The sequence below is a fragment of the Agrilus planipennis genome, unplaced genomic scaffold (genome assembly GCF_000699045.2).
Source record: "Agrilus planipennis isolate EAB-ADULT unplaced genomic scaffold, Apla_2.0 scaffold14, whole genome shotgun sequence".
NCBI lineage: Eukaryota > Metazoa > Arthropoda > Insecta > Coleoptera > Buprestidae > Agrilus > Agrilus planipennis.
In genome coordinates this window covers 1,975,848-1,994,044 of record NW_020442313.1, presented here as the reverse complement: position 1 = coordinate 1,994,044, position 18,197 = coordinate 1,975,848, and the positions used below count along the sequence as shown (strand labels likewise).

At 33.6% G+C, this 18,197-nt stretch overlaps 1 protein-coding gene across 3 annotated transcripts in view; it reads left to right on the top strand.

The window, feature by feature from the left end:
• The window catches only part of LOC108737536, an 87,504-nt gene that overhangs the window by 42,252 nt on the left and 27,055 nt on the right, over nt 1–18,197 (top strand). Inside the window, exon 1 of one of the 3 annotated variants that reach the window (XM_018470453.1) lies at nt 8,463–9,111. The exons of the other annotated variants lie outside the window; for them this stretch is intronic. Within the exon in view, the coding sequence (XP_018325955.1) occupies nt 8,687–9,111 (425 nt within the window). The 5' untranslated portion in view covers nt 8,463–8,686. Of the gene's footprint in view, nt 1–8,462; nt 9,112–18,197 lie in introns of those variants that run through there. 3 annotated transcript variants of the gene reach the window in all.

Here is an 18,197-nt window from a genome sequence, read left to right as displayed (position 1 = left end):
CATCATTAAATAGGTGAGATTTGATACCCTAACGATGATAAAAAGCAAAAAATATATTTGCAATGTTATTAACATAAACTATATGGAGAATTTATTAACGAAACTTTTTCAGGTAGTGCGTAGTTGGATGAAATTAAGTTGTTTTAACATTAATGTTTGATTACTATTTTTTATTTGTAAAAGCGTATTTTTGGACGTGTGTATGTAAAAATTTATTTGAAAAAATAAAGTACGGCAGTTTATCATTCGGTTAATAAATAAATTGTTTTTTTTTTTCAAACCTCGATAACGCTGACCTTACAAGGTGTACAAATTGCCCAGAGTCTCCATAAAACCTATCAATCAGCTGGCGCTGGACACAGTAATACCCACCAACACAAAATTCAAAACGGGTTCACAAATACTTATAATTAAATACCATAATTTAGGTGAAAGTTAATATAATGCTATTGAAAATTAAACATTAGATTTTTTTTCGGAATATTGGAATCCTAACTAATATTATAAATGCGAATGTGAGTTACTTTGTTTGTTTGTTTGCTACAATTTCACCCCTTAACTACTGAACCGATCGTCATGAAATTTTGTACATACATTGCTGGGGGTACAGAAAAGGACATAGGGTACCTTTTATCCAGAACAAAAATTATATTTCCGAGTGATAGAAAAATTAGTTTTATATAGGGTTGTTCGGAGTCATTTCGTTTTTTTTTGTGGAAATGAAAGACAGTTTTCGTATAATAAACAAATACTTTATTAAATTATATATTGACCGTTCTAGTCCAACACGTTTTGCCATCTTTCTGGTAGTAGCATAATTCCACGCTCATAAAATTTTTGGTCTTTGCTGGCAAAAAACTGATCGAGGAGGTTTTTGACCTCCTCATTTGAGGTGAAGGTTTTACCGTCTAAAAAATTTTCGAGTGACCGGAACAACTAATAATCCGATGGTGCCAGGTCTGGAGAATATGGTGGGTGTAGGATTGTGTCCCATTCAAGCTGTAAAAGCTTTTGGCGAGTGACCAAACTTGTGTGAGGTCTCGCGTTGTCTTGGTGAAACATTACACCTTTCCTCTTGATTAGTTCTGACCTTTTCTGTTGAAGTGCATCATTCAGTTTGTCCAGCTGATGACAGTAGACTTCCGAATTAATCGTTGTGTTATCCGGTAAAAGCTCAAAAAAAACGATTCCTTTAAAATCCCACCAAACAGACAGCATCACCTTTTTTTGGTGAATATCGGCTTTGGAAATGGTTTGAGCCGGTTCATCTTTTTTGCTCCATGACCTCTTGCGTTTGACGTTGTTGTATACAACCCATTTTTCGTCCCCAGTGATGATGCGCTTCAAAAACGGATCATTTTCGTGACGTTTGAGAAGCGAATCGCAGACGTCAATGCGGCGACACAGATTTCTCTCTGTGAGAACATGGGGAACCCATACATCGAGCTTCGAGGATAATCCCAGGCCTTTCAAGTGGTCATAAACTGTTGAATTTGATAAATTTAACCTCAATCCGATCTCACGTGTTGTTATTCGCCGGTTCACATCAACTAATGCCTTTATCGCGTCTTTATCAGCTTCAACCGGCCTTCCCGAACGTGGTGCATCTTCGACATCAAAATTGCCGGATCGAAATTTAGCGAACCAGTTCTGGCACTGGCGTACTGTCAACACACCTTCTCCATACACATCAGTCAATTTCTTTCTGGCTTGAACAGCATTTTTACCCTTTCTGTAGTAAAACAGTAAGATATGTCGAAAATGCTGCTTATCGCTCTCCATATTTAAAAGGGCACCAACCAAAAACTACTGCGTAGAATTAATTGGAATTTTTCACACTCAAGCCTTGCTATATGAGCTCTCAAAGCATATAAAAATTATACGGCTTAAATGTGAAGTTGGGTGCAAAAGAATACAATTAAATCCTCTGTCGGGAAAAAACGAAATGACTTTCCGAACAACCCTATATATTCGATGTAATTTGACAGGTATTTAGGACATCAACACGAACAAGCCGCGGGTAAAACCTATCATAAAATTTTGTTCGCACATTGTCAAGGGTACCTACAGAAAAGAAACATAGGGTATCTTTTATCCAGAAAAAAATATTGTTCCCGATGAATAAAATGATTAGTTTTATGTGGTCGTCGATGATTTTCAGACGTATTTAATTAGAGCATTAATGCAAGCGAAGCCGCGGATCAAACCAAGTTGACTATATGTAATGCATAGTCTACAAAACTCAAATATATTAACTATGGAATTGTCCACATCTTCGTATTGTTTAATAGTATGCAGTAATTCCATTTGTAAGATAAAATAGTTTATGAGGTTTAATATAAACAGCACTTTGCACTTGTAAGTATAAAGCTTTTGAAATGTTGAAAGTTGTAATTGTAGGTCAAACAGTGCTCGAAGTTTAAATTAGCACTTCACGCTTAGTATTTGCTCAAATATTTTGTAGTAAATGAGATTGTGTAGAATTTAAGTATTATTTTGCACTTTATAGTTGTTTAAAATTTTCAGGTTTTGAACTAGATATACCTCTGTATAATATCTAAAATTCGAATACCTGCATATTAATTTCCATTTTGCAGTTTCTGAAATTATGTAGATAGATGGATAGCTTTTGCTGAGTGTCTTCTTCTCGCTTTTCTGCTATTTTCATTCTCCATAATATTTATCCTTTCCTTCTTTGAACCTCATTTCCCAAAAAAGTGGTCGAGCTTCTCTGGGTTCCAATTTACACAACCTACATATCATCTTCTCTTCTTTTTCCCAGTAAATCTTGTCCTATTCTCACTTCCTAGTCTAAATCACTTTTTAAATATTGCAGTTTTTCTAAACTAATAGTGATATTGCGAAAATTGAGTATAATTCATATTTTTTTGTTTGAAGTGATTGAAATATAGTTTTTCTATTTTTATGTTATATTTTCTTACGTTCAACAACAAATAATTCTTCTATATGCTTCCTTATTTACCTTTGTCACCCGTTTGAATTGGAAAAAAAGACACTGATGCCAAAATAATTTGTTTACCGTGAAAGATCAGAGCCAAAATAGGATTGCAAATAGTTTTATTGATGGAGAATCAGCAGCAATCATTTTATATCAAAATATTTACAACCCCATTTTGTTTTCGATCTTTTACACATTGTACTAAGAGAAAAAAATGGAATCCATAGCTTCTTTAGCTTTGGGTTCATCTAATAAGTGATGTTTTTCGAATCGTTTTCTAAGAATTTTGGATTATAAGCATTTATTAACACATCGCAATATTTTGTAGTTTTCAGTTTTACACAGCTGGTTTATATCAATTTGATATTGTTTTGCGGGCTGTTTTGTCGTCATTCATAGAATTTCGTAGCTCCTTGCTAGAGGTACGATAAGTGGTGATATCAATTTAGAACTTCAAAATTCCGTGGACCATGACATTGAACCCGGAAAACAATATCGATTCAATATTTTAGATTATCCATTTCCGAGGAATTTAGAATTTTTTGGGCTCTTTTCAGTTAAAGAATTAGAAGGCCGTCATAAGCTTATAATACCTTCAATGGTCAATGTGAACAACTTTCGTTCATCATTATATATCATGTTTGATCGATGATACTAGCAAAACTATTTTATTGTATCTATTTTAAATAAAATACAAAATGCTTTTCTCAAAAAAGTATTTAAATGCAAGATAAAACTAGGTATTTTTTATTTGTATGTGCATTGTAAATGCAAGAATTTCAAGTAAATCACATCTCTGGATGTTACAGATGAATGATGAGGATACCATGGATAGAGAAGGTTATAAATGAGGAAGTATTAGAAAAGGAAAAGGACTACTTGAAGTCAATAAGAAATAGGTGATAGGTTGATAGGACACCTTCTCAGGCATGAAGGGCTATTTATAAACATATTAGACGCAGAAGAGGGGTTAGGAGGGGTAGAGGTAGACCTAAATTAGATTACTGTTCGCAAATAGTTAAAGATGTGGGTTCTTCTAGTTTTATGGAAATGCAAAGATTAACTCATGATAGAAAAGAGTGAAGGTACGTGTCCAACCAATTTAAGGACTAACTACCTTATAATGATATAATGTAACGTCTTTTTGTGTGAAAGATTAAAAAGTAGAACGCGGTGTTCATTTCAGCTTATAATTGCTAAAAGACTTCGTAATTGGGAGTTGCCAATTTTTAGTGTGGTAGATTTTGGTCATCCGTCTAGTTTTCATGAAATAATATCCCAGCATCGCTGAATGGTGGTAAACTTCTTTGTTTCGGTCGTGGTATTTATTAAAACGTCCGGTGTCCGGTCGACGACGGCTTGGCATCATAAAGCGATACCGTACCATATTTATTAAGTTGTGTTTTGTTCGTTAAAAGCGAGTGGTGCACCAACAGCACCACCAAGCTCAGTCAGTAATGCATGAAAGTGTATTACGTACGTACGTACAACATAGTTCGAAGGCAGTCCCCCCGTGACCTTGACAACGAGACGCTCTACAAATAAAAACCCAGATTGTATCTTATCCCACACACAAGGGCACCCAGTGGCCCTTCGGAGCCGTTTCGTTGCGGGTGAATTTCGCGTTGCTTGACGCTCTCGCGGTCGGGACCTTCAGTTCCGCTAGCCGCAACGCGATTGACAAACGCATTCAGAAGTTCCTCGGCGAACGAGAGAGAGTGAGACAGAACATCAGTAAGTGCAACTGAATGTAAATGCAATTATTTCGGCTGCAACTGTGCCCGAAATGTTTAGTCTGCTGCATTGTATTATTCTTCCGACGAAGATAAATGCGCATGATCGCAGTCGATGTTGCAGACGACGATGCGAATCAGCGTCGATGTCTCTTTGTTTATCTATCCTAATTAATCTGCATTATTCAATAAACGTATATACCGGGTGTTATATGTCATTTATCTATCAATATTTAATATAATTGTTTTTTTTTGTAAATAAAACAAGTTATGTCTATATTTTTATAATTTACAGCAGATAAATTGAAATAATGGAGAGCAGAGTGGTGGCAGATAGGGCGGTGTATTAAAAGAACAAAAGAACATTTAAAAATCAGTTTTTGAGCATGAAACAGTTTTATTCAATTGAAAAAATTGTATCAGTGTTATTGAACGAAGCTGATGATGNTTTAACAGCCCCCCCCCCCCCGACACTTGCCACCATTCTGCCTATCACTAAGTACTCAGGTTCTCATGAAAAACTTTTCATTACAACCTTTAAGAATTTTATACGAAAAGTGATTGTTTTTCAATGATTTTATTTTAAGCAGTAAAAACTGAAAAAATCAACTTATACGAAAAGTGATTATTTTTTTCAATGATTTTCTTTTAAGCAGTAAAAACTGAAAAAATCAACTTATACGAAAAGTGATTATTTTTTTCAATGATTTTGTTTTAAGCAGTAAAAACTGAAAAATCAACTTTTTTAGTTTTCTTTAACTCTTCGTTTTTTCATATAGAATACAAAAAAATAGAACATACCTAATCAGTTGACTAAATTAATGATTATTTAAAGAAACTCAATTTTTTTACCATTTAAAGCCACAAAACTGTTAGAAATCTTGAATTCCGTCATTTCTACTATTTTTTTTTGTAATGTGGAACATTTTGAGACCAGAATCAAGTTTCATCCACTTTTCCATTTATAATGGCCAAAAAACCAGGTACTTATAGCATGTCCATCTAAATCTAAATCAGATTGCTCATCGAAGATAAAAAATTACACACTTTTTGTCGGCATATTTTTTCTTCTTATATGTCACACGACAGAAAATGCATAATTTGGTGAACGTGTGCTACATATTTTTTCAACCACATCTATGAAAATATGCGAACTACTTTTCTGAAAATTCCTAAACTAGCCGAACCCTCAAAATTATTTGAGCAAAACGTACCTAATATCCATCAAAATCTTTGAATTGCATTTATTGGACTTCATTATTTATTTGAAAAGATCGTTGAAAATCCCTTTCATGTTTTTGAGTAAAATTTTAGAAAAAATTGTTATATAATAGAAGCGAATGTAGCGATGTTTTATTACATGCAATCATTAAAGGGCAACATCATCATTTCAAAAATACGACGTAATTTAATTAATATTAGTGCAACAAAAGCAATTTAAAACTTATGAGTACTGGGTACCCAGCAAAACGGTGCACCGCGGTAAATGGTTCATGTCTTCGTTCTGACGGGCTTTCCATTAAATACCTACCACCTTCGCCAACGTCCCACATCAAGTCCCGTTCAAAAAGACATTTAAACACTAAACCAATGAAATTTTAATTTTTGGTTGATCGATTTTCAACGAGAGGATTGAGTTGAAACCGTTGAAACGAGCTTAGAATGTGTATGTTATGGACCAAAAGTAAATAGGGGCATTTTTATAATACATAATTCAAATAATACCCGCGCATTATGTATAACGACAAGCTACTTAAGGCGAAATAAATAATTATATTTTGAACTTCCTTACTGATAAATATCTAATACACAGGTACATTGCACAAGGTGTGTAAGTTTAATTTTTTTCAGTTGTAATCAAAATTTTAACAATTTAACATTTAAAGTTTAAAAGTTTAACTAGGATTTAGACCTACTAAGCAGTAGAGGATTTAGAACCTCTTCCTAACTGATTACTGATAATTATGGTAAAGTCCAATCAATTTAAGTTTTTATTATCATAGATCAGCGGTATGTAAACGAATATAATAATTTCATTTGTGTCTAAATATTGATTCTACTATTTAAATAAAAATAACAGTAACAGAATCTCATTTTCATTGTTCTGCCCCATAAGTGACAAGCGTTATAAACAATGTCCGGTCGATTTGATTATTTCTATAGTTGTTATCACACTGCCCTCTCGTACTAGGTATGTTTCAAACTGCGCAGGCATTTTTTATAATTTATAAACACTAAAAGTCTGCAGAGTGTCAAAATCATACTCATAAGTTATCGTTAAGCAAAATTTTGTAACAGTTTGGCCAGTCAGGTAGACGTAATTGGAACCCCTCTCTCCCCCTTATTTGCGAACGTGTTATATATATGATCAACCCCTATGACAGTTTTGATGCTTTAGTGTAACATTCTTTAAATTGATTTTAAAAATGATAATCATTGTTTGGTTTAAATAATAATTTAAATAAATTCATAAATTATCTTAAAAAGAAAGTGTGTAAATGGCATTTAAGTTCAACTGCATCAGTTGGTAGAAGGGGTGGATAATTGGAATTTAATTTTTTAATTTCGTGTGATGCTAATGTTTATTATTTTCTGTTGAATGTTATTAAGAAATAAGCACGTAATGTACGCAGAACATGGTTTAATAAGTACATAATGCTCTAATAAAATAAGAAAATTATAATTTAAGAAAATATTTTTAATTATCCCCATCTCCTCTTGTAAGTGGGTACCAACCTACTTACCTAATCCTTTTTTATTTTCAACTAATTGTAAAAAATAATAAAGTACTTTTTAGATCATGTTATACAACATTTACAGATAAATGGACAAAGAAACAGGTGGTTAGTAAAGTTACATTGAACTTTTAAATAACTAATTTATATAGGAACCTAGTTAATAAAGGTTTTCTATTGAAAAAGCCGAATGTACTCAAAGGTGTTTGTTCTTTAAATTACCATAATCTTTACACATTGGTATACTTACTATTTGCATAATAATTGGTTAATATTTAATATAAGCGTCTTATGTAATTCTTTAGGCAATCACACATAATACGTTTATATATCCCAACAGAATAATAAAACTAGGTATTATANTATCTTTTTTTAATATTAATAACAAATGAATTTATTACTTTAGAAATTTAACCATTAATTAACCATATCTCTCATTTATGAAAAAAAAATGACAACAACTTTTGATGTCTTATTAATTTTGAAAATATTTTACGAAAATTTAAAAATTCCGTCTTTTTGCCGTAGAATAATAGGTAGATAGGTTCTAAAAAATTTGGCAATGTTAATTGGAGGAAACAGTTTTATGATGTTGAGTTGTATTTAAAAATATAAATATTTGGTCATTTTTTAAAATCACGGAGACTGCTGTAATTTAATATATAATTACATCTGCTTGGTAGTTGCAATGAATTCAGAAAGGAAAAAGGATTAGATCCAGTGCCTATTAAAGACCCTAGCGTGTGAACTAATTAGTAATTATTGATTTGTTGGTTTTTACGTATGCAATATCCGAAATAATAAAATTAATTTTAATGAGGAATCAAGCGCATAAAAAGTTAATGGTATATTTAATAGAAACCTCATGAGGGTGCTCTCTATCGGCAAATAGATGAAGCGGTGTATGACTACTGTTGTTAGATGTCGCCACTTAACGTAAGGTTTCCTTAAATTTTGTAGGTGTCTAGTCAATCCAAAGTAGATTTCTCTGCAAAATTGTGAGTTGTATTTATATGTTTCACCACGATCAATAATCTAGGTCAACAACATCGTGACGTTCGCGACAGATTTTATAACAAAAATAAAGTTTCATATGTTTATGTCAATTGCTGCACGGTTATTGTTAATATAGTACGTTGCAAGGAAAGAGTGAACATTTGTGTGTTTATTTAACTTGCATTTCAAGTGACTAATGTTTTGCACGTTTTAAATGGCCAGTAGTGGTGTTTCGAGAATGTTTAAAAAAATCGGTTAGTGAAATGGCCGACGTAAATGCAACGTTAAATAATAGTGCCGACAATGAAAGTGGTGAAACTGTTGTTTCGGTCGTGAAAGAATTAGAAAGTACTGCAAATTCTCAAAGTTCCAGTGACCAAGTAAACAAACCCATTGACACAGGAAAAAGTGAGCAGCAGGCAGTCTTCTCGCAAGAGGACGCGGTCGAAGAATTCTTAGCGGGAGAATCTAAAGACGACTTACTTATTTGTAATTTAGGCAATGATGATATCGATGATAATCAGGGCATTGAGTTTAAACGTGAAAATACGGTAGATTGTTGCGGTGATCTTAAAAATAAAGATTTCGGAAACGTTCCTATTACTCGCCGAAAATTTCGAAAGACTGTATGCAAGTTATCGCAAAGAAATTCAATTGTTAACCTTATTAAGAAACGAAGTATCAAGTGGTAAGTACTTATTGTTAATAATAAATGATAAGCGTAATGCTCGTTATTGTAATAACATTTACCGTTCGTGTACCTAATTAAATTAAAAATGTCGATACGAAAATAGCCTCCATTAGGTATACGAACAGACATCAATTTTTTTTTAAAAGAAAAACTAGGTTTTCCTCAAAGTGCAATGACCTACATAGACTTGTCAGCTTAATAATCATTTTACGCCGCCCACTAGATACCTAATTATCTTGTTGGAGAGTCGTGCTCATGGTCGCGCAATACATATAGGTATTAGCGAATGCTTTTATCTTCACACATACAATTCGAAATGTAAAATTCCATTTCATGTGAATGCAATATTAAAGAAAGAAAAAGAAACTGACATTTTAAAAATGACTGCTGCACTTCTTGCTCAATTTAATTTATTTGATGCAGTCTGTAGAAAGGAGTGTATTTTGCAACGGTTCGTTTTGCAAGATTAATTTTGCAATACACAAAAGGTATTTGAACACCATTACATGGACCTAGGCGGAATGATATTTTTGTGTGCTTGGTATTATTATCTACAAAGAAATCAGAAACAAATAATGAATGTTTGCATAGAAGTGCAAAATGTAATGTCTATTTGTTAGTTTAAAGAATAGATAGGCCTGTTAGGCACCAAATAAGTAAAACATTTATTTATGAGATAGATAGAGCGTAGAAAAATTATACTGGGTGGTCAGAAAACAGCTAGAATAATAACGTGTAGGTATAAACAGTGTATTTAATAATCAAAGCAAAATTTGAATATAACATATTTAAGTTTTTATGTAACCAAAATGACTTTCATACTTTATAGTTCTATAAAATTCTATAAAATAGTACCGCCATCTAGTGGGTATTTTCTGCTACTAACGACTACTGCCTACCTAACATATGCCTAGACGTTTTGCTATAAAACATTACCAAATTCAAAAAAGAGCTTTAGGTACTTATTCTTTTTTACCTGTATTTTTTCAATTTAGGATAAAACAAAATTTCGCATAAAAGAGTTTAAAAAACTACCTACATACCTAAAATGTGTTTCGGGTATCTAAAGTGTTGTCCTCAATTAGTTAGAAAGGGACTCTCCATATAATTTTCATGTATTAAAATTAGGATAAGTTTTAATGAGATTAATGCTTAAAACACTGTTGGAAGCTTACGATTTCTAACTTGTTTTCGTACAAAATATAAATATTTTAAATTTAAATTGTCTTGTTTATTATTTTATTCATTTAGGCGATAGGTTTTAAAAATACCAATTAAAGAATTGTATTACGAAATTTTACGAATGTGGTAGACGTGGATAAGAACAGGCAGTTTCAATGTTTTTGAATAGAATGCGTTGGCTTTTCAATGTTGCGAAAGACAATTTAACTACGTATTTATATCACCATACATACGTATAATAAAAGCATGTACAGTACGTATACATATGTATAGGGTATTTCAATTGTAGATATTAAAAATATCACTGCAATAAGTTCTTCTATTTGATTTTGCTAAAATGTTTTTTTGTTTGAATATATTTTCGAGAAATTGTCATTATTGCATAATATCTAACTAGCAAATTTTGCAATAATTTATTAGTGGCACGTTTTTGAAAAAGGAGCATGCTACATAAAAAAATACTTGCTCGACGTTTTTCCTAAGGTTTTCGTGGAAGCTGTTGTTAGTTTATGCATAGAATTAATAGTGACCAACTGTACACAACATTTTATTCGTTAATATTTAGATCCTATAAAATTGTCACGATTAATGTGTTGGTAAGTATAAAAATAACGAAAAAAAGGCACTTTCATTACAATAACATTTAATAGGTTATTATCCTCCTATAAAGACGAAATTGTTTCGGTTGAAAAGAGCAATTAAAATGCTTAATCGGCCATCGAAACTCGGAACAAGCTTGTGTGTAATATGTGTAATCCTTATAAATATCAATATATTACGTACTATTTCTTATTTCTGAAGAGTAGTCCAGCAAGTGCTACACATGGTATATTTTAAAATCAACAGAATTAACGAAAAATACTGTACGGGCCATAATTGGTCCCTGAAAGATAGTACCTGGTACATTAACCGATATGGTCGCGTGTCCAGCCTCCAACTGTCCAGCGAAAAGCAAATGAAGAGTCGTCATGCTGGTACCACACATGGCATATTTTAAAATCAACAGAATTAACGAAAAATACTGTACGGGCCATAATTTGTCGCTGAAAGATAGTACCAGGTACATTAACCGATTTGGTCGCGTATCCAACCTCCAACTGTCCAGCGAAAAGCAAATGAAGAGTCGTCATACCGGTATCACATCAGGCATATTTTAAAATCAACAGAATTAACGAGAAATAGTGTAGGGGCCATAATTGGTCTCTGAAAGATAGTACCTGGTACATTAACCGATTTGGTCGCGTGTCCAGCCTCCAACTGTCCAGCGAAAAATAACTGAAGAGCCTTCAAGCTAGTACTACACATAACAAAATCAGTAGAATAGGTAGTACATGGAATTCTCTTTCACTTAAGCACATAGAGCATCGTGCTTCACACATATTAATCAAGAGTTCTTTTATACAATAACAACCTAATGCATACCACTTAGCCTATGGTTCCTGGTACATAGCCCATCACCCAAGCCAATCGTACAATCATCTCTCGCTTAAACTCATAGACCGTAGTGCACCACACATATCAATCAGGGATCCTTTTCTTCCATAAGAACCTAATGTATACTACTTAGCCTGTGGTTCCTAGTACATAACAGATCACTCGAGCTAATCGTAGATTCCTCTCTCACTTAAGCCCATAGTGTATTGTATTTCACACGTGTCAATCAGGAATCATTTTCTACCATAACAGCCTAATGCATTCCTCAAAGCCTGTGATTCCTGGTACATGGCGCATCACGCAGCTAATCATAGATTTCTCTTTCATTTAAGCATATAGAGGGTAATGTTTTACACGTGTTTATCTAGATTCTTTTCTACCATAAGAACCTAATGCATACTACTTAGCCTGTGGTTCCTGGTACATAGCAGATCACTCGAGCTAATTGTAGATTTCTCTCTCACTTAAGCCCATAGTGTATTGTATTTGACACATGTCAATCAGGGATCCTTTTCTACCATAACAGCCTAATGCATTCCTCAAAACCTGTGATTCCTGGTACATAGCGCATCACGCAGCTAACCATGGAATTCTCTTTCATTTAAGCATATAGAGCGTAATGCTTCACACGTGTTTATCTAGATTCTTTTCTACCATAAGAACCTAATGCATACTACTTAGCCTGTGGTTCCTGGTACATAGCAGATCACTCGAGCTAATTGTAGATTTCTCTCTCACTTAAGCCCATAGTGTATTGTATTTGACACATGTCAATCAGGGATCCTTTTCTACCATAACAGCCTAATGCATTCCTCAAAACCTGTGATTCCTGGTACATAGCGCATCACGCAGCTAACCATGGAATTCTCTTTCATTTAAGCATATAGAGCGTAATGCTTCACACGTGTTTATCTAGATTCTTTTCTACCATAAGAACCTAATGCATACTACTTAGCCTGTGGTTCCTGGTACATAGCAGATCACTCGAGCTAATTGTAGATTTCTCTCTCACTTAAGCCCATAGTGTATTGTATTTGACACATGTCAATCAGGGATCCTTTTCTACCATAACAGCCTAATGCATTCCTCAAAACCTGTGATTCCTGGTACATAGCGCATCACGCAGCTAACCATGGAATTCTCTTTCATTTAAGCATATAGAGCGTAATGCTTCACACGTGTTTATCTAGATTCTTTTCTACCATAAGAACCTAATGCATACTACTTAGCCTGTGGTTCCTGGTACATAGCAGATCACTCGAGCTAATTGTAGATTTCTCTCTCACTTAAGCCCATAGTGTATTGTATTTGACACATGTCAATCAGGGATCCTTTTCTACCATAACAGCCTAATGCATTCCTCAAAACCTGTGATTCCTGGTACATAGCGCATCACGCAGCTAACCATGGAATTCTCTTTCATTTAAGCATATAGAGCGTAATGCTTCACACGTGTTTATCTAGATTCTTTTCTACCATAAGAACCTAATGCATACTACTTAGCCTGTGGTTCCTGGTACATAGCAGATCACTCGAGCTAATTGTAGATTTCTCTCTCACTTAAGCCCATAGTGTATTGTATTTGACACATGTCAATCAGGGATCCTTTTCTACCATAACAGCCTAATGCATTCCTCAAAACCTGTGATTCCTGGTACATAGCGCATCACGCAGCTAACCATGGAATTCTCTTTCATTTAAGCATATAGAGCGTAATGCTTCACACGTGTTTATCTAGATTCTTTTCTACCATAAGAACCTAATGCATACTACTTAGCCTGTGGTTCCTGGTACATAGCAGATCACTCGAGCTAATTGTAGATTTCTCTCTCACTTAAGCCCATAGTGTTTTGTTTTTGACACATGTCAATCAGGGATCCTTTTCTACCATAACAGCCTAATGCATTCCACTTAGCCTATGATTCCTGGTACTTAGCGCATCACTTAAGCCAATCATGGCATCTTCTCATTGAAGCCCATGGTGTATAAGTCACTTAGGAAATCGTCTCTGATCTCTCGCCACACACTAATCCCTTATGTTACGAAGTAGGCTACTTAATTACACGGTTTAATTCTTTTGTTAGACTTCTAATCGTCAGCTAATTCCATAATATCCAGTCAGCCCTCAGCTAGACAAATTTTCTTTAAAATCCCACCTACTCTATAAAAATTTAATTGCGTAGTGTAAAAATTTAAAAACTATTACCCACCTGCTGTTATCACATTTTCATAAGAATATCTGTGTACGTATCATCATAATGTTTACGAATAAAACAGCTCGTGACTGCATATGTAGATAAAGTGTCAAAAATGTTATCAAAAAAACAAGAACAAGAACCTTTTTGTGCAAATGATATTAGACAGATTAAATTATTTTGTGGCTATGTTTTCCTTTTTACTATCTAATATTTTCTTCGGGTTTGTTTTTAATCGAAGGAGGCCACAACACGGGATAAAATAGCGATAGCACTGCCACAATCTAAATGCAAATTCATTAAATGTTCCTTTATTTTTTTAATATTCCATCAATACTGTGAAGAATATAATAATATAAGTGCATAAGAAACAACTACATATTTTTTTCTAAGTTCATGCATTGTTCTTACCTAAACATGAAGTAATTTGGTGTGCATAGAACTCCACTTATTAAAAAGGAACCCCTACTTCTTTTATTTTACCTAACTGGAAAGATAGGCTACATCAGGCAGAAGCAAGCTAGTCTGCCGTAGGCCTCCTAGTAGTGACGTCACATCTAGGTCGTCCTTGTGCTCTAAGTAATTTTGATTCTGTATTAACAATAATACCTACGCAAGATTATAAATCCCGGGGAAATGTATCCCCCCGTACTATTCTCCCATAAAAATTAAAGGTGTTCCGCAGATACTTCAAGTATGTGGAAATTATTTGAAATAATCGGATAGAAATAGGCCATATTCTAATGTTAACAAATTTTTAACAACCTACTACTAAATCACTCGAAAACAAAAATTTTGCATTATGATGAACTGAATGGGTCGATAAAATTTGGTATATCTATAATTTTAAATTAATATAATTAATCCTCCACATTATTATTTTATATAATTTATAATTTAGAAGAAACTGATTTGACTTAATTTTTAGATTCCATTTTGTGCATTTTTCTGCATTACCTATTTTAAATTTTGTAAATGTAAATTTCTTATTTTCTCAATCTAAAATGTATTTATAAGCTTTCCGACAATTATATTTCGCGTTCACAGCGTTAGTTATTTCTGTTTCTTATCGATCAAAAGGCACACTATAACGAGGAGTGGATACGTATACAAATATACAAGTACATAGGCATCATATATTTGTGCTGTTGGTGCGCTTAGAACCGAATGACCTTTAGACAAGGACATTTTAACTGTTATGCGCGGTTCGACCTTGTTTAGAAGAAAATATTTTACACAACAAAATACCATTATCATTAAATGAAATTTATCCTTGAGCGCAGGAGTATGCTCGTGTACTATACATATATAATATGTACTATATGTGTGTTCAATGGCGTTACCAATGGTTGTATTATGTTAGGCATACATACATATAAGAGGGTACGTTTAAGTTTAAGTGGAATTCGTTTATTATGACTCCGCCTATATTGACCACCCGCTTAATATGAAGTAACTGCAGTGTTGTTTGGTTTTCTTATGAAATTCTCTGTAGGAAAGTTTGGATATAATGACACCGTTTAAAATGACATATCGTTTATTATGACTGATTCTCAAGAAATCATATTCGGCTATAGTGTCCCAAATGATTAATAATAACAGTTTTGCTCATTTTTCTGAGCCTTATGTATATTGATATGACAATTCATCGTTCTTTTTCTTTTTCTGTTAATAAATATATACAATTTGTAGTTTTTCTCTCTATTAAACTAAATAACTAACAAAAACAGGAAGTTGTTTATATTCTAAGAATATGCTTTATACGACGTGTTTGTCACTTCCCTTCGATGTCACTATAAGCGGATTCTACTGTATTATGCAGTCTCAAAAATCTGGTATTTTCTGACACAACTAAGAAAATGGCGCCGTTTCTGTTACCAAGTATAGTTATGGTACTGTAGTTTTTTCATCCAATACGGTATAGTAACCAAAAAAAGTCACACCCTAAGCTAACCAAAATGGTGAAGATAAAGTTGAAACAATTCGTTTTTTAATCTGGAGTTGTATACTCCCATTTCCGCTTCACCGTACACCTAAACGTCAGTTATATTTGACTGTCCGACAGAACATTTAATAGTTATCCTTCTTAACTGTATTTGAAAATTCCCAATTTTACAAATTGGTTTCGACATAGGTAGACATGTATCAGACACAGTAAATTGAATGTGAACTAGATTAAAAATAACCTCGACCATTAATCAAAGAAGTTTCGGTTTTTATATCTCAGTGTCTGAAAAAAACATAATTACTCGAATCTAAATTGATTCGATTAGCTCCGATAAAAAACTAGCAACCTTTTTAGGGTTCTACATGACCATGAAGATTTATTTAGGAGGTCAACGATGATGTCTCATACCTCCACCAATTGTGAACCCAAACCTGTTTTAGTGAGTTTATAAATCCAAGCAAATGCTGATATTGAAATTTGGACCACAATCTTCGGAGATACACAATGATGATAAAATTAGTTATACGTTTTACAAAAGATCCTAAATTTATCGCTATAGTTTCTAGCTTCTACATTATCGTTTAAAAGTATTATTATAATCATCATAGGGTCTTCAGTACAAAAATTGGTTGGACACACATCTCTGCTCCTTCCTAATCTTTGAATTTCTCGAAAAATACAGCGTTCCACAACCCTAACTCTTTGCCAACGACAATCTAATTCAGGTCTTCCTCTGTGCCTCTTTACTCCAATTTCTATTATGCCTATAATCAGTCTCAAAAAGCTGTTCTACTATCCTCATCTTTTACTTTCTCTCAATAACCCCCATGAAGTCACCTGTTCTTCTGCTCTTTTCTGCCTCTACATTTCTAGCCTTTTCTATCTATTGTATTTTCATCTTCAAAAACGTAAATTATGTAATGTTCAATGAAAGTTATCTCATAATTTTAGTTGCAATGTTATAAATATGGCACCTACAATAATTTGGAAAAGAATATTTTACTAAACCGTTCAGAGGATTTTCCAGGTAGTGTATATAAAGAAATTATTTTATTAAACTAATTGTACCCTTACACCAAAGGCAATGATAGATAGCAATTCACATAAGCCAAGCGTTCTTCCACTATAACCTACTCTAACTCCATGGAGACTTACTTCTTCATACAAGCCGATCAGGGAAACCTCTCTCACCAAAACGTAATGTAAGACCAATGTGCATAACATTTCGCACATGTGAACCAAGATTCTTCCATAACCTAACCTAATCTAACCTAAAGATTTCGTCGACAGGCGTTTAACTCCAGCCACTACTACATCTATCTTTCACCGTATGATGATCTTGCATTGATATTTAAACACTCTTAACACATCAAAATTTTGGTGATTCTTATTTAAAAATTCTGATTAAATGACAACATCTTGGATGCCAAAAGTAGACATGTTAGTTAATTCCATCCTTTGATGAGGCGTTTTAGTAGCCAGGTAATTCCAGGTAATTCGGACGCTCCGAGACAAAAGTTGTCGTTACAAACCTTTAGTTGAAACGATCAAAGTTGACATAAATTATCTGTGAGAATGGACGTGTTCCCACTTGGAACTGTAGTCACTTGCCGCTTTTTGAAGACACCCTTGTTGAGTTAGGAAATGCTTCATGAGTAGTGTTAAATTTCACAGGCAGATACTCGGGAACTTACTATTGTAAGTGGAATATCAGCACACGCGTTAAATTAATAAGGCGTTTAATTCTTTGGTGGAAGGTAAAATAAAATATAACTCTTGCAGCGAAGTCGACTTAATTATAATATATTTACAAATATGTACAGAGTATCTCTAACTAATGATTCATTGATTATACAAGTGCTCCTTGCATTTTTTGCTGACTTACTTCAAGTGTTTCTTTTGAAGTCCTTGGTCACATCTTATATCTAACTTAAAACTAGGAGGAAAACACCAAGGGTGTGGCTAGTACTACCATTGGTGATTAACTCTTTCAAAACAATTTGGTGCAAATTTAGAAGGCGGGCTTTCAACTTAAATTTTGGAAAGAGGGAAGTTTACAATCTGAGAAAAGATCGGCACATCAAGAAATCAACAAACGGTACTTTTAACCGTTAGGCTCATAAAAAAACACCCCATAATAAACTTGAAACTAAATTGGAATCGTAAAGGATCCTTCTTCAACCGTTACCTCTATAAACCAATTTAAACATTGTACCGATGCATCTAAGGGTCTACTACCAAATAAACACCATACCGCCTTGTAAATTTGCAAACATTCTAAAAATTGTATGCAGGAATTTTATGGCCTGCAAAACGAAGAACGG